The sequence below is a fragment of the Anolis carolinensis genome, chromosome 1 (genome assembly GCF_035594765.1).
Source record: "Anolis carolinensis isolate JA03-04 chromosome 1, rAnoCar3.1.pri, whole genome shotgun sequence".
Taxonomy (NCBI): Eukaryota; Metazoa; Chordata; class Lepidosauria; order Squamata; family Dactyloidae; genus Anolis; species Anolis carolinensis.
The window spans coordinates 185120675-185136657 of NC_085841.1; the positions used below are offsets into that span (position 1 = coordinate 185120675).

The following is a 15983-nucleotide window of genomic DNA, read 5'->3' on the forward strand; positions in this document are numbered from 1 at the left end:
GACGTGCCCTTGAAATGTTTCTTGGGAAATGTTCAAACAGAACCAATCACCCCATAAAAATTCAAAGGAGGATCCAGCAGATCAACAACATGGTAGAAAGGTTGTGAAAGGGGAAGTGTGACTGTGGAAAGTAAATGATAGGAAACAGTGAAAGTTAACACGTAAGGTGACAGTGTGTAGCAGAAACAGAGTTCCCCTCATTTAAAGCCTGTCCCTCTCCCCTCTGGTATACAAGGCAAGGAAAGGAAGTCTCAGGGTGAGAGTGTTTCCTTGAAAACTTATTTTAAAATGAACTGTGTGCAGTTGCCCCACTAATAACACAAATGACTTTGAATCAGAGGTGTAGATTCTCCCAGATCCCTTTGGCTCCCTTCTTCCCTCTCTTACCCCTCTCAGGCCCCTTCTACACTGCCATATAATTCAGATTATCAAATCAGATAATCCACAGTATCTACTTCAAACTGGATTATATGAGTCTACACTGCCATATAATCCAATCCAAAGCAGATAGTCTGGATTTTATACTGCAGTGGAGAAGGGAACTCAGTAGGTTTTCATGGTTGAGTTGGGATCTGAACATCAATCTCCAACACTCAAACCACTAGTAAAGGTAAAGGTTTTAAGTCTAGTCGTGTCCGACTCTGGGGGTTGATGCTCATCTCCATTTCTAAGATGAAGAGCTGGCGTTGTCCATAGACACCTCCACGGTCATGTGGCCGGCATGACTGCATGGAGCTCTGTTACTCCACCCCTCCAGATGCGAACTATCAATCTTTCGGTCAGCAAGTTCAGCAGCTTAGCGGTTTGATCCGCTGCGCTATTGAGGGCTCAAACCACTAGAAGGTGAAATCACGAGGGAAGCAATAATGTCTTTACAAAACATGGAGGCTGCAGACTATTTACTTCCAACTGGGAAGTACTGCTGTCCCACTGAGGACCGAGAAACTAAATCAAATCCACAAACACTATATCCAAATATAAACTCAAGCCACTAAGGCTGCTGTGAGTTTTCCAGGCTGTATGGTCATGTTCTAGAAGCATTCTCTCCTGACATTTTGCCCACATCTATGGCAGGCATCCTTAGAGGTTGTGAGTTCTGTTGGAAACTAGGCAAGTGGAGTTTATATATCTGTGGAAGGTCCAGGGTGGGAGAAAGAACTCTTGACTGCTTGAGGCAGATGTGAATATTGCAACTGATCACCTTGAATGGTATTGAATAGCCTTGCAGCTTCAAAGCTTGGCTGCTTCCTGCCTGGGGGAATCCTTTGTTGGGAGGAGATTAGCTGGCCCTGATTGTTTCTTATCTGGAATTCCCCTGTCTTTGAGTGCCGTTCAAAATTCAAAAACCTTCAACAAAACTTTAAAGTTACTAACCTGAATTCTTGCCTTATATGCAATGTGGCAGGGGAAGGAGCTTTCATCAAGTTGTATAGCTGAATGTTTGTAAAGTAACATTTCTGAAAGATGAGATGCCGAAGGAAGGAGTGAGTGTCTGTATTTCGGTGCGATGTCCAATTCTTTTAAAAGGAGCGGCTCAAGGTAAAATTTGTTTATCTGTTTGACATCGAGAATGCAGCTCTGCATTATGGATCAATTTATTTGCAGAGAAAAAAATTGTTCTCCCAGACAAAATCCAATATATAATGTGTGTAATTTTATTTAAAAAATCTGCTTTAAGCCTCACTCAATTTGCCCTTCAGCATAGTCATCCTTTTTATTAATTCCTAACATTTCTCCTGAACTTCCTTCTTTCTACATATTCAAATTACATCCTATTCCCCCCCCCCCCCCAGTCGAATCTATAATACATTTCATGGCCATGGCCCTGATGTGGGAGGAGAAAGGAGAGGACCTTCAAGCATGTATTTAATTAAGAACAATATTAAAAAATCAGAATTTTCGACCACCCTGAGGGTAGATCCTGATCTTACAGGATATTATTGTTGAATGGATGGAGCAGTAAATAATAACATTAAAATAATAATAGGTTTTATGTATATCCCGCGCCCTCTCCCAGAAGGGACTCAGCAAGTAACAGTTACAACAATACCAAAAAAATAGTACATAGGTCAGATTAACATAACGTAAAATAGAACTATTGCAGTTACTGAAAACATATAAACACATAACGTAACATCAAAAATAGCTACTCTTGCTGGAATAAAAGCATAAGAATGTTAATATTTTACACATTTATAGATAGGATTTAGGATATATATGTAAAATATTATGTACACAGGATATATGAGTAAAATATTAGGTAAATAGGATATATATGTATATTATATATATATTATGTATATTACATATATTTATATACTATTTATATAAGATACATATGTAAATATTAGAAACATAGGACATATATGTATAATATTATATATTATATTAGTATTACATATATTTATATACTATTTATGTTGGATACATATGTAAAATATTAGGTACATAGGATATATGTTTAATATTATATATATAATATTATATTTATATACTATTTATATAGGATATACAGTAGAGTCTCACTTATCCAAGACTCGCTTATCCAACATTCTGGCTTATCCAATGCATTTTTGTAGTCAATGTTTTCAATACATCGTGATATTTTGGTGCTAAATTCGTAAATACAGTACTTATTACACAGCATTACTGCATATTGAACTACTTTTTCTATCAAATTTGTTGTATAACATGATGTTTTGGTGATTAATTTGTAAAACCATAACCTAATTTGATGTTTAATAGGCTTCTCCTTAATCTCGCCTTATTATCCAACATATTCGCTTATCCAACGTTCTGCCGGCCCGTTTATGTTGGATAAGCGAGACTCTACTGTGTATATATATATATATATATATATATATATATATATAGGATATATATGTAAAATATTAATTACATAGGATATATATGTATAGGATATATATGTAAATATTAGGTACATAGGATATATATGTAAAATATTAGGTACATAGGATACGTATGTATAATATTATATAATATATTACATATATTATGTATATTTATAAACTATTTATATAGGATACATATGTAAAATATTAGGTACATAGGACATATATGTATAATATTATATATTACATATATTATGTATATTTATACACTATTTATATAGGATACATATGTAAAATATTAGGTACATAGGTATATATAATATATATTTATATACTATTTATATAGAATGCATATGTAAAATATTAGGTACACAGGATATATGTTTAATATTATATATAATATATAATGTTTATATACTGTTTATATAGTATATATATATATATATATATATATAATATTAGGTACATAGGATATATGTTTAATATTTTTATATATATAATATTATATTTATATACAGTAGAGTCTCACTAATCCAAGCTAAACGGGCCGGCAGAAGCTTGGATAAGCGAATATCTTGGATTATAAGGACTGATCAAGGAAAAGCCTATTAAACATCTAATTAGGTTATGATTTTACAAATTAAGCACCAAAACTTCATGTTATACAACAAATTTGACAGAAAAGGTAGTTCAATACACAGTAATGCTATGTAGTAATTACTGTATTTATGAATTTAGCACCAAAATATCACGATATATTGGAAACATTGACTACAAAAATGGCTTGGATTATCCAGAGGCTTGGATAAGCGAGGCTTGGATTAGTGAGACTCTACTGTACTATTTATATAGGATATATATGTAAACTATAAGGTACATACTAGGATATATGTATAATATTATAGATAGATAGATAGATAGATAGATAGATAATATTATATGTGTGTGTGTGTGAAGAAGGAAGATCAACCGGCTCCCCTTCCTCTTGTTTTGCCTTGCTTGCCTCTCTTCATTCAACCAACCCTGGGCGAAAAAGTTTCTTTCAACTTTTCCAGCGGTGGAATCCTCCTAACACAGGCCCCGCCCACATTCCTCCCCGCCCCTCCCCTCCTTTGATCCCTCTGCCCAATCCCGAGTCGAGTTGTGGAGACAACAGAGCGCGCCATTGGCCGGAGCAGGAGTTCGACAGCCCCGCCCCCTGCTCGGTATTGTGAATGGAGCAGGGGAGAAAGGGGCGGGGCTGGAGAGCGCGCTCAGCCATATAGGAGCCTCTTTTTTTCTCCTCTTGACGGAGGGAGGGAGGGCTCAAGGCGCATTCCTTCGCCCGCCGACGGAGAGGCTGCTGCGGAGCCTTTTGCTGCGGAAGGGCCGACGGAGGGAGACTCGCAACACAAGCGGCCTCCATTGGAGCCTCTGCGTTCAAAAGCGAGGAGAAGCTGCAGAGAAGTCCCGGAGGAGGAAGGGACTCTTCGGATGGTTGCGTTGGGCTGCGGGGCTCAACTTTTTGGGGCGAGAGAAAGAGAGACAGCGAGGAGACCTACCCACTCACGCGTGGGCCGGCGTTGGAGAGGCGCCGTGCTGCTTCTCCCTCCTGGCGAGAGACCAAACAGGTTTGACTTCTTCTCCTGCAAGACTCCTCCTGCTGCCGAGTGGGCGATGCCTTCGGGGCCTTGAGTGGGAGAAGCCGCACCACTAGCACCAGCAGCACCATCAGCATCTTCTTCCTCCTCCCTTGGCCTCTTCCTCGTCCCCAATGCCCAGGGCACCAGCCATGGGCCTGTGGGGGCTGCTGGCCTTATCCTGGATGATGCCCCATGCCAGCCGTGGGCAGCCGGCCTCCTCTTCCTCCTCGCAGGGCGAGAAGGGCATCTCAGTGCCGGACCACGGCTTCTGCCAGCCCATCTCCATCCCCTTGTGCACCGACATCGCCTACAACCAGACCATCCTGCCCAACCTGCTGGGCCACACCAGTCAGGAGGACGCCGGCCTGGAGGTGCACCAGTTCTACCCGCTGGTCAAGGTGCAGTGCTCCCCGGAGCTGCGCTTCTTCCTCTGCTCCATGTACGCTCCCGTCTGCACCGTCCTGGAGCAAGCCATCCCACCCTGCCGCTCCCTCTGCGAGAGGGCCCGTCATGGCTGTGAGGCCCTCATGAACAAGTTCGGCTTCCAGTGGCCTGAGCGGCTGCGCTGTGAAAACTTCCCCGTCCATGGTGCCGGGGAGATCTGTGTGGGACAGAACACCTCCGACACGTCCTCATCCTCCGGGGGAGAAAGGCGAGGGGCAGGCGTTGCCCCAGGGAGCCCCGCCACTGCCTCGTACCCCACTGCACACCTGCCTGGGCCTCCTGCCCACCCGCTGCCTCCCACCACCGGCCACGCCGTCTTCGAATTCTCCTGCCCCCGGCAGCTCAAGGTGCCCCCGTACCTAGGGTACCGCTTCCTGGGTGAGCGGGACTGCGGTGCCCCCTGCGAGCCCGATCTACCCAACGTAGGGCTCATGTACTTCAAGCAGGCCGAGGTCCGCTTTGCCCGCCTGCTGATAGGCATCTGGTCAGTGCTCTGCTGCGCTTCCACACTCTTCACCGTCTTGACTTACTTGGTGGATATGCGGCGCTTCAGCTACCCAGAACGGCCCATCATCTTCCTCTCAGGATGCTACTTCATGGTGGCCGTGGCCTACGTTGCCGGCTTCCTGCTGGAGGACCGGGTGGTGTGCGTGGAACGCTTCTCGGAGGACGGCTTCCGGACGGTGGTGCAGGGCACCAAGAAGGAGGGCTGCACCATCCTCTTCATGATCCTCTACTTCTTTGGCATGGCCAGCTCCATCTGGTGGGTCATCCTCTCTCTCACCTGGTTCCTCGCGGCCGGCATGAAGTGGGGCCACGAGGCCATCGAAGCCAACTCCCAGTACTTCCACTTGGCCGCCTGGGCTGTGCCGGCGATCAAGACCATCACCATCCTGGCCATGGGGCAGGTGGATGGAGACGTCCTCAGTGGGGTGTGCTATGTGGGCCTCTACAGCGTGGACGCCCTGCGGGGCTTCGTCCTGGCCCCGCTCTTCGTTTACCTCTTCATTGGCACTTCCTTCCTGCTGGCCGGCTTCGTTTCCCTCTTCCGCATCCGGACCATCATGAAGCATGACGGCACCAAAACCGAGAAGCTGGAGAAGCTGATGGTACGCATTGGGGTCTTCAGCGTCCTCTACACCGTGCCGGCCACCATTGTGCTGGCTTGCTACTTCTACGAGCAGGCCTTCCGGGACACCTGGGAGAAGACCTGGCTCTTGCAGAACTGCAAGAGCTACGCCATCACTTGCCCCGCCGCCAACTTTGCCCCCATGAGCCCCGACTTCACAGTCTTCCTCATCAAGTACCTCATGACCATGATTGTGGGCATCACCACCGGCTTCTGGATTTGGACTGGCAAGACCCTCCAGTCTTGGCGACGCTTCTACCACAGACTCAGCACCGGGAGCAAAGGGGAGACGGCAGTATGAGGCCCAGGCCTATCCGCCTATAGTTTGCTGGCCCTTTCTCACACGGCTGCTCTTCCTTCTTGTGGCGAAGGCATTACCTGAAGGAAAGAAGGATGGTGGCTGTGATGTGTGTGTTTGCATACGTGCAAAAGGCTCCGTTGTTCCTTCACACTCTGCCTTTTCTTCTTTCCAAGGGATGGTTGGATTTCTACGTGCGGCAAACATTCCAACTTGGTCTCTCTCTCTCTCTCCTTCTCTCTCTCTCTCTCTCTTCAAATGTTTACCTTGCTAGCCAAGTTGAAGAGTGCAGAATAAGTGTCCTTCTTAAGACTTTGCTCTTCAGAACAGGTCAGTTTCTGATCCTGGGAGAATTTCTTTACTTTTCTCTACCTGTTTCCCCCCCTGTACCCCGACCCCTTTTAGAAAGGAAAAAGAAAGACAAATAACTGCAAGAGCTATTCAAAGAGAAATGCTGGAATTACGCAGGGGAAGAAAAGTGAAGGTTTACAAACAAAGCCTTAAAACAAAAATTAAGTCACATTTGTGTCTATGGGATGGCAAGCCGAACCTTTGGTAGCTCATCTCCCCCTTCTTCCCAAAATATAAACCCAAGAGGTGCTTTGTCTCCTTCCCAGCCCTCCGTACAAAAGGCAGAGATGTAGCAGCTGCTCCAAAAATGTCCCAGTCAGTAGCTATGCTGGTTGGGAGGATTTTGGGTATTATAATGGGAGTAGGTGGTAGTCACATATGGACTACAGTTTTCAGAACAAAAAGGCCCTGCTGCCCAGAAAACTCCAGTTAAAATAATTATGATGGCAGCTCCAACCGGTGGCCATTGGTTTCCGGGAGTTTCATCCAGTAAGGTAACCCTTTTCCCAAGCTCTAGGACAATCAAGGAGTAGATCAGAGATAACAGTCCAAAGTCACTTGTAGGATTGCATTGGGGCAGCTGTGGCCAAGGTCTTTATTGGAAAGTTAGTTGGGTGGGCAAAGATGGTGTGAAAAGGTGTTCCAGCATCCAAAAAGGGAGCTTTTAAGCCAGATCTGGCAGAGTCTTATTCAAGTTGTAGCTGAGACATCCTTTCTTTCAAGATGTGTCTTCTGTTGTAACCAGGCATCGCTTGTGGACATGAGAATTGTGGCCAACAATTTAGGGACCAAACATTGCTGCTAAGGTTTGCATAGGATGGTTTTTCTCAACTGTTTCTTAGGGTCCTTCCACACAGCCATATAACCAGAATAACAAGGCAGAAAATCCCACAATATCTGCTTTGAAATTAGTCCACACTGCCATATAATCCAGTCTAAAGCAGATAATGTGGGATCTTATTCATCTGTGTGGAAGGGGCCTGAGAGAGAGCTCTTTGCTTCCTGAGATAGATGCACCTCCAGCCTTGAGTCCAGTTTCTGTCTTTTGGACAATGTTGACTCCGACAGCAGCTCTCATTTGAACCTCCTGGCAAGTTTTCCACTACAAATTACTATATGGCTCTTCCCTTTTAATTTCACGCTGTCATAAATATGCTCGGTCTCTTGAGAGCCAGAGCACTCTTTGCGCAAGATGCTAACTGCAAAAATCCAATCTTGTGTCTACTGTGAAGTTGAACCCATTGAGTCCAATAAGTGTATAGGATTGCACCCTTACCTCACGAGAGTAAAGGCATATTTGCTGAATTCAGTGGGGTTTAAACTTCCCCGAGTCAACGGGCGTAGGCTCAAGCTGTGTTGTTGGGGAATGTCCTCCATTCATTTTACGAGGTTCTTTTCTGTTTGAATCCCCCTTTCTGCAAAAGGCTCTTGCTGGGGCTTTGGGGAGGGGACAGGGGTGTGGGGCCGAGGAGTGCTCTGAAAAAGAAGTGACATGTTGATTTTCGGGAGAATGCTTTTTACTCTCCTCTCTTTTGTCCGAGGGGACAAAAGAGAAACAAAAGTGTGTTTCTCCGTGGCAGGGCAGAAGCATGGGATCAGTTTTTTTTATGGGGGAACCGTAACAAAGCATTGGTTGAGGTTCAGCTAGGTTGCTGCTAGGCTGCATTGGCTTTGCATTCCTTTTATGAAAATGGAGGGAAAGGGAAGGGAAGTTTTGCCAAGGTCTCTTGTTTAAGTCTGAGGAAATCTGAGACACTCCCCTCCTCCTTTTCCTTCTCTCGCTCTCTCCCTCTTATTTGGACTGCAGTTTTAATTCAGAACACCTGAGAAAACAGCCAGCACTGAAATATGTAAAGCAGGGATACATGATCCCCCCCCCCCCCAAAAAAAAGAAAAGTTCTGATCACTACTCCTCCCTCCCAAGCAAGACATATATGATTCCCTTTGGAGACTGTATTAAGGGAAGGGAGTGGAAACTGACTAATTTCCCCTCCACATCTGTAGGGCTCCAGATCGGGATTGTTTGCAGTTCAGCTTTTAAAATTCCATGCGTAATGAATGGATTGCCAAAGTGCTTCAAGGGGCCCTTCCACACGGCCATATAACCCAGAATATCAAGGCAGACAATCCCACAATGTCTGCTTTGAACTGGGTTATCTGAGTCCACACTGCCATATATCCAAGTTCAAAGCAGATCATGTGGATTTTACTTAGCTGTGTGGAAGGGGCCTAAGATTATTCTGGTTTGGGGCTATTATTCCGTTGGGAGACAAGAAAACAGTTCTAACTATGTTTGCTCAAAGGAAGTTCCTAAAGTTTATTCTTTAGGAAATGTGTGTAAGGTTGCAATCTTCGCTTTGGCCCCTTCTACACTGCCATATAAAATCCAGATGATCTGCTTTGAACTGTATTATATGTCAGTGTAGACTCATGATCCACTTCAAAGTCGATAATATGGATTATCTGCTTTAATAATTTGGATTACAGTAGAGTCTCACTTAATGTGTTGTCGAAGGGTTGTTGTATGTTTTCCGGGCTATATGGCCATGTTCTAGAAGTATTCTCTCCTGATGTTTCGCCCACATCTCTGGCAGGCATCCTCAGAGGTTGTGAGGTATGGAAAAACTAAGCCAGGAAGGTTTATATATATCTGTGGGAAGAACTCTTGCCAGTGTAAATGTTCCAGTTAATCACCATGGCCATACAGCCCGGAAAACATACAACAACCCAGAGTCTCACTTATCCAACATTCGCTTATCCAACATTCTGGATTATCCAACGCATTTTTGTAGTCAATGTTTTCAATACATCGTGATATTTTGGTGCTAAATTCGTAAATTCAGTAATTACTGCATAGCATTACTGCGTATTGAACTACTTTTTCTGTCAAATTTGTTGTATATAACATGATGTTTTGGTGCTTAATTTGTAAAATCATAACCTAATTTGATGTTTAATAGGCTTTTCCTTAATCTCTCCTTATTATCCAACATATTCACTTATCCAACGTTCTGCCGGCCCATTTATGTTGGTTAAGTGAGACTCTACTGTATTTGGCAGCGTAGAAGGGCTTCTGTGTGCTTGACATAATCTAGTGCAAAGTTGTTTATCTGCAAAAATTGGGCTCTTTCAACACAGCTGAGTAAAAAATCCCACATTATCTGCCTTGAACTGGAATATATATGGCAAGGTGGACTCATATAACCCTGTTCAAATAAGATATTATGGGATTTTCTGCCTTCATATTCTGGGATATAGGGCTGTGTGCAAGAGCCCTGATATACTTGGAATAAGTTCTGCTCGGGGATAGTTTGGAAATAGTATACATAGGATACGCTCTTGTGTTCCATGGAAATCAGTGGGGTGATATTAGTCCTAATTTCAGGAGCATAATCGTGCGCCCCTTATACACTGCCCTATATCCCAGGGCCCTTCCACACAGCCATATAACCCAGAATATCAAGGCAGAAAATCCCACAATATCTGCTTTGAAATGGGTTATCTGAGTCCACACTGCCGTATATATTCCAGTTCAAAGCAGAAAATGTGGGATTTTATTCAGCTGTGTGGAAGGGGCCTCAGACTATATCTGTCAGCTCCAGCTCCCCATGCAGGGACATGAGAAAAACCTCTCACAAGGATGGTAAAAACATCAAACATCCAGGCATCCCCTGGGCAACGTCCTTGCAGATGGCTAATTCTCTCATACCGGAGAATTGCAGTTTCTCAAGTTGCTCCTGACACAAAAAAGAAAAATCTGGTAGGGGAGACATAGCCCCCTTCTGCACTACCAGACAATCCAAATTATCAAAGTGAATAATCCACATTGTCTGCTTTGAACTGGATTATATGAGTCCCCACTGCCATATAATCCAGTTCAAAGCAGATAATCTGGATTTTATTTGGCAGTGTAGAAAGGGCCTCATATAATCCAATTCATAGCAGATAATCTGGGATCAGACCTGGGATACAAGGACAGTGTACAAGGACCCTCAGGTCCACAATTTAACACATCCTGGATTCTGCTCACACAGTGCTGTGCAGTGGAGATGTGTATGTGTGTATCTCCCCAGAAGAAAGACTTACTCCTGAACTAGTGTAAGATTGCAATCTTTAGAAGTGGTAGGTTCAAGGTAACTTCTTTGCCTCAGTCCTAAAATATGCACTTCTTTAAAACATCCAACAGCAAGCAGTCCATCTTCCACTTCCACGGCCGTTTTATTAAATATACTTCTGAAAGGAAACCAAACAAAATGTTCCACATCACCAGAGATAAAATCTTCCTCGGCGAGGGGCCCCCAGTTAAAGAAATGCAGCTTCACTTCCAAAGGGTTTCGTATTTCTTCCTGAAATACAAAGCGATTCCATTTCCCTTCCTCTTAATAATGTTTTAACTGCAGGGGGGGGGGGGGTTGTTGTTTTTTTTTGCTTTTGAAAAATATCTGTGAACGTAAGAGGTTTGGCATATTTTTGCCCTAAAGACGAATTGGAGAGTTGTGGGCTATAATGAGTCCTGGTTTTGTTCTTCCCTTCCTCCCAAGACTAATGATTTCCCTTTTCTTCTTTTTTAATGAATGGAGATGAAGATTTTTTTAAAAAAAGAACAAGACACTGAGCAGCCTTTGGTAAGGGAGAAAGAGAAGCCATCAGATGGGAAGGGTGTGAGTGTACCATTTTTTGGGGTGATAGAGCGAGAAAGATGCTCTCCACTCATTCTGCAGTACATATGATCTCCTCGTTGCCTAAGGTCTTCGTTTGTTTGGGAGCTTTTTCAAGTATGCACAAGACAAGCTGAAAGTGCAGTGTGTATATTTTGTAAATCTGACATTTTTGTAAGAAAATATATATGTATTTATGTTTTTACTTACTTTTTGGTTTTGCTTTTGGAAAGTCTGTGTAAGACTCATCTTTTATGTACAGAACACAAAAAATAAATGGATTTTTAATACAATTGGGTTTTCTTTTCAAAAGAAGCATATTAATTATTCTTTTTTCCAATACCGTTTTGTTAAATCACTGTGTTCCTTAAACATTTGTTAATTCTAGGTGGCCTCAAGCAAACTGTTCTCTTTGAAGATTTGCAACTATTCAGCTGAATGGAACTTCTGAATCAATACACATAGGGCTGCACTGTGAAATAAGGCATGCACAGTGGGCCTGGTCTTTAGGTCCTTAGACCCCAGGATCTGAGTCCACGTTATCTGCTTTGAACTGGATTATATGAGTCTCCACTGCCAGATAATCTGGGATAAGCAGATAATCTGGGGTCAGATCCTGGGATATAGGGCAGTGTAGATCCGGCCTGAGTATCTACTCGAAAGGGAGCCCAGATGAATTTCAAGGGGGCATAACTTTAGAGATAGTATTGTTAGAATTGCCTTGCCTGCTGACTGGGACTGATGGGCGTTGTAGTCACCAAACTAGTTTGGTACATAGCAGTTACAGGCCCTATATCCCAGGATTTTTTGCTTATCCCAAATTATTTGGTAGTGCGGACTCGTATAATCCAGTTTACAGCAGTAAACCTGGGATCAGATCCTGGGATATAGGTTCTGTCTGGAAGGGCCCTCATACGAAGTAGGTCTAGCTTTTTTTTTTTTGTCAGAAGCAACTTGAGAACATACTGCAAGTCGCTTCTGGTGTGAGAGAATTGGCCGTCTACAGAGATGTTGCCTAGGGGTCGCCCGGATGTGTTACAGTACCACTGGGATGCTTCTCATGTCCTCGCAAGCTAGAGCTGACAAATGGGAGCATACTCCATCTCACGGATTCAAACAGCCAACCTTCAGGTCAGCAGCCCAACCTTCAGGTCAGCAGTCCAGCTGGCACAAGGGTTTAACCCATTGCGCCACCGCAATTCAGCTCTGGACTTTCTTCCATGTAAATATACTGTACTCAGGATTGCATGGTGGCCTCTTTGTTGAGGTCCGTATTTATTTCGTACATTTAAATTTGCATTAGACCAAAGGATGTTATAGACCCTTTATACACTGCCACATAATCCAGGTGATCAAAATGGATTCAATAAACTCTTCTGACGATTTTATGCTAGAACCAATGAAGAAATGACATTTATAACCCAGGAACAAAAAAGTGTTACATAGTGATATTTATCTTACAGTCCGAATGAGATGAGGACATTGCTTTTTTTGTTCTTCACAGCCAGCGAATTCTGTTTTCTGTGTCTGTTAGCTTTTTAACCAGTGAACCCAAAGCATGGATTTCACCCCACCCCCAACTTCGGCTTCACAACAGCCCTGTGAAGCAGATCAGGCAGAGAGAGAGAACAACTGATCCAAGATTACACATTGAGGTTTGTGGCTCAGCAGGGATGACAACGGGGACGTCCCAAGTTTTTCACCACTATACGAAGTCTAAGCTTTGGTGTGGGGTGATCCATGAGGTCACAAAGAGTCGGAAGTGACTGAATGAATAAAAAACAAACACAATGTCTAAACATGACTAAACCTACTGTATATAATGGAATGGATATAGATTTCCCTATACTTAAGGTAAGGTAAAGGGTCAAGTTTTTCCCCTGACATTAAGTCTAGTCGTGTCTGACTCTGGGGGTTGGTGCTCATCTCCATTTCTAAGCCGAAGAGCCGGCGTTGTCCGGAGACACCTCCAAGGTCATGTGGCTGGCATGACTGCGTGGAGCGCCATTACTTTCCTTCAGAAGTACCAATTGATTTCACATTTTCTTATTTTCGAACTGCTAGGTTGGCAGAAGCTGGGGCTAACAGCGGGAGCTTACTCCGCTCCCCGGATTCGAACCACCAACCTTTCGGTCAGCAAGTTCAGCAGCTCAGCAGTTTAACCTGCTGCGCCATCAGGGGCTCCATACTTAAAAGTAAACCTATAGAAATCAACTGGTTATAGAGGATCATCATGATTGATTTCAGTAAGGCCCCTTCCACACAGCTGTATAAAATACACATTGAACTGGATTATGTGGCAGTGTGGATGCAGATTTTGCAGTTCAAAGCAGGTATTGTGGATAATCTGCCTTGATATTCTGGGTTATATGGCTGTGTGGAAGGGCCCTAAGTCTAGTCCAAACATAACAATTTTTGGATCCGGCCCAAAAAACTGAATCACATTAATCATGCAAGCCTGTAGTCATTTTATCACCACAGCTCAAAGCATATATGATGATGTTGAGCATATAGTTTTTTTTACAGAAGAGCTACAAGCCCTTTCACACTTAGTCACAAAGCTATAGTCACATTTTCCCTCCTGGCTTGTGTATGAAAAAAGGATGGGGGACATGTGGCCCTCCAGATATTGACTTAGGCCCCTTCTACATTGTCATATAATCCAGATTTTCAGATAATCCACATTATCTGCATTGAACTAGATCATATGAGTCTCCACTGTTCATAGCAGATAATCCAGATTTTATATGGTGGGGTAGAAGGGGCCTTTGAGTCTCTTTGAGGAGACAAAAAGTGGGATATAAAAACATTAATAATAATAATAATAATAATAATAATAATAATAATAATAATAATAATAACAACAACGATGACTTCCAACTCTCATTACAGATGGGAGCCAAAGGTGAGGGATAGGAGTTGTAATCCACTAATATTTGGGAAGGCAGAGGTTGCATCTGGTTTAATGGTTAATATTGTTCTGCCTTAGGACATCAAAATCAGGTTTGAAATTAACAATTCTGTGCACGTTTTCAAAGGAATTAAGAACAGCTGTCAACAGACCTTTTGTGACCAGTATTTGAAATGTCAGCTTTAATAAAGGGGTGCTGCTCAAATTAAGACCTGTTTACTCAAAAACTCATCCTTGTGTTGTCCAGTGAGATTAAGAATACAGTTTGGTGTGTCCACACAGAAGTTAAACCCCACACTTAATCCTACACACTAACAATACAACTAGCAAAGAAAGGATGTAATAAGTTGACCACCATGGCCTTTCATCTTTTGGAGAGACAAGGGAGTGGGAAAATCCTGAATTGAGAAACTTCCTGAAAGACAGAGAAGTAAAGCATAGGAAAAAGTGTTGAAACAGACCAACAATAGCCTCACAAGTATTTCTCAGAAATCTAATTCTTTTTATAAGGATACCAGTAATGTGAGGCAACTTTTTCTGAAAGGCTCACTTCCCATCAAAGTCCCAAATGATGCATTTGTGGGATGAAGCTGCACTTCAAGTTTAGAGCAGAATAGAAAAGATGCTTCTTTAGACGCAAATCCAATGGCCATGATCCATGGGAGATTCTGGACTTTGTAGCCCAAAAAACCACCTTCTCCAGCCTATGGCTCAGGCCCCTTCTACACTGCCATATAAAATCCAGATTATCTGCTTTGAGCTGGATTATATGACAGTGTGGACTCATAATTCAGTTCAAAGCAGATAATATGGATTATCAGATAGTCTGGATTATATAACAATGTAGAAGAGGCCTAAGTCAATATCTGGAGAGACACATGTCCGCCATCCTTGTTTCACGTACAGGAGAGAAAGTGTGACTTTACATAACTTGCTAGACACTCACCAATCCTTCTTATTGACTGTTAGCATGGGTTGATAGCCCCAAAGCATCTGATCTAAGGGCCCTTCCACACAGCCCTATATCCCAGAATATCAAGGCAGAAAATCCCACATTATCTGAGTGTGGACTCCGATGACCCAGTTCAAAGCAGATATTGTGGGATTTTCTGCCTTGATATTCTGGGATATAGGGCTTTGTGGAAGGGCCCCTAGATAGGTGAATATAGCTTTCATTAAGTAATTCAATCTACCAACAATTTTCTCCCCTCAAATGTCTCTCTATGTTGCATTGTTATTGACCTGAACTCACTTCTTTAAATGAGTTCAGGTCATCGCACAGTGGGGAAGGGAGTTTATATCATTATTAGCTTTTGCACCCCTTTGCAAATGCATCCTCGGGAGCTATGAATGCAGTGGTAGGGTGCACTCATGCTATTTCTGAGTTAAGATGAACCCATCACAGAGTTTTCTTAGCATTATTTGTTCATCACAAGGGTTTCATGTCATGAATTGTGACTTCATCTGAGTCTGAGAAAATATGACTCATCCAAGGGAAGTTTCCCCGGCTGAATGTGGGTTTGAACTTTAGTCTCCAGAATCATAGTCCAGTGCTCAAACTACATACAATCCACATTGAACTGGATCATATAGCAGTGTGGATTCACAACTCAGATAACCCAGTTCAAACAGATGTTGTGGATTATCAGCCTTGATATTCTGGGTTATATAGCTGTGTGGAAGGGCCTATAGTTGCTCTGTGAAAATCCTATGTGCTC

At 43.1% G+C, this 15983-nt stretch overlaps 1 protein-coding gene across 1 annotated transcript; it reads left to right on the top strand.

Annotated features, from left to right (window-relative positions):
• Positions 1-4127: 4127 nt before the first annotated feature.
• On the top strand, positions 4128-11647 carry fzd7 (frizzled class receptor 7). The gene has a single exon (XM_003223557.4). It carries the CDS (start codon positions 4606-4608, stop codon positions 6346-6348), a length of 1743 nt encoding a protein of 580 aa, XP_003223605.2. The 5' UTR covers positions 4128-4605; the 3' UTR covers positions 6349-11647.
• Positions 11648-15983: the final 4336 nt, after the last annotated feature.

Bases quoted from the DNA above. Each gene is read 5' to 3' on its own strand.
- fzd7 (XM_003223557.4), top strand. From the start codon at position 4,606: ATGCCCAGGGCACCAGCCATGGGCCTGTGGGGGCTGCTGGCCTTATCC.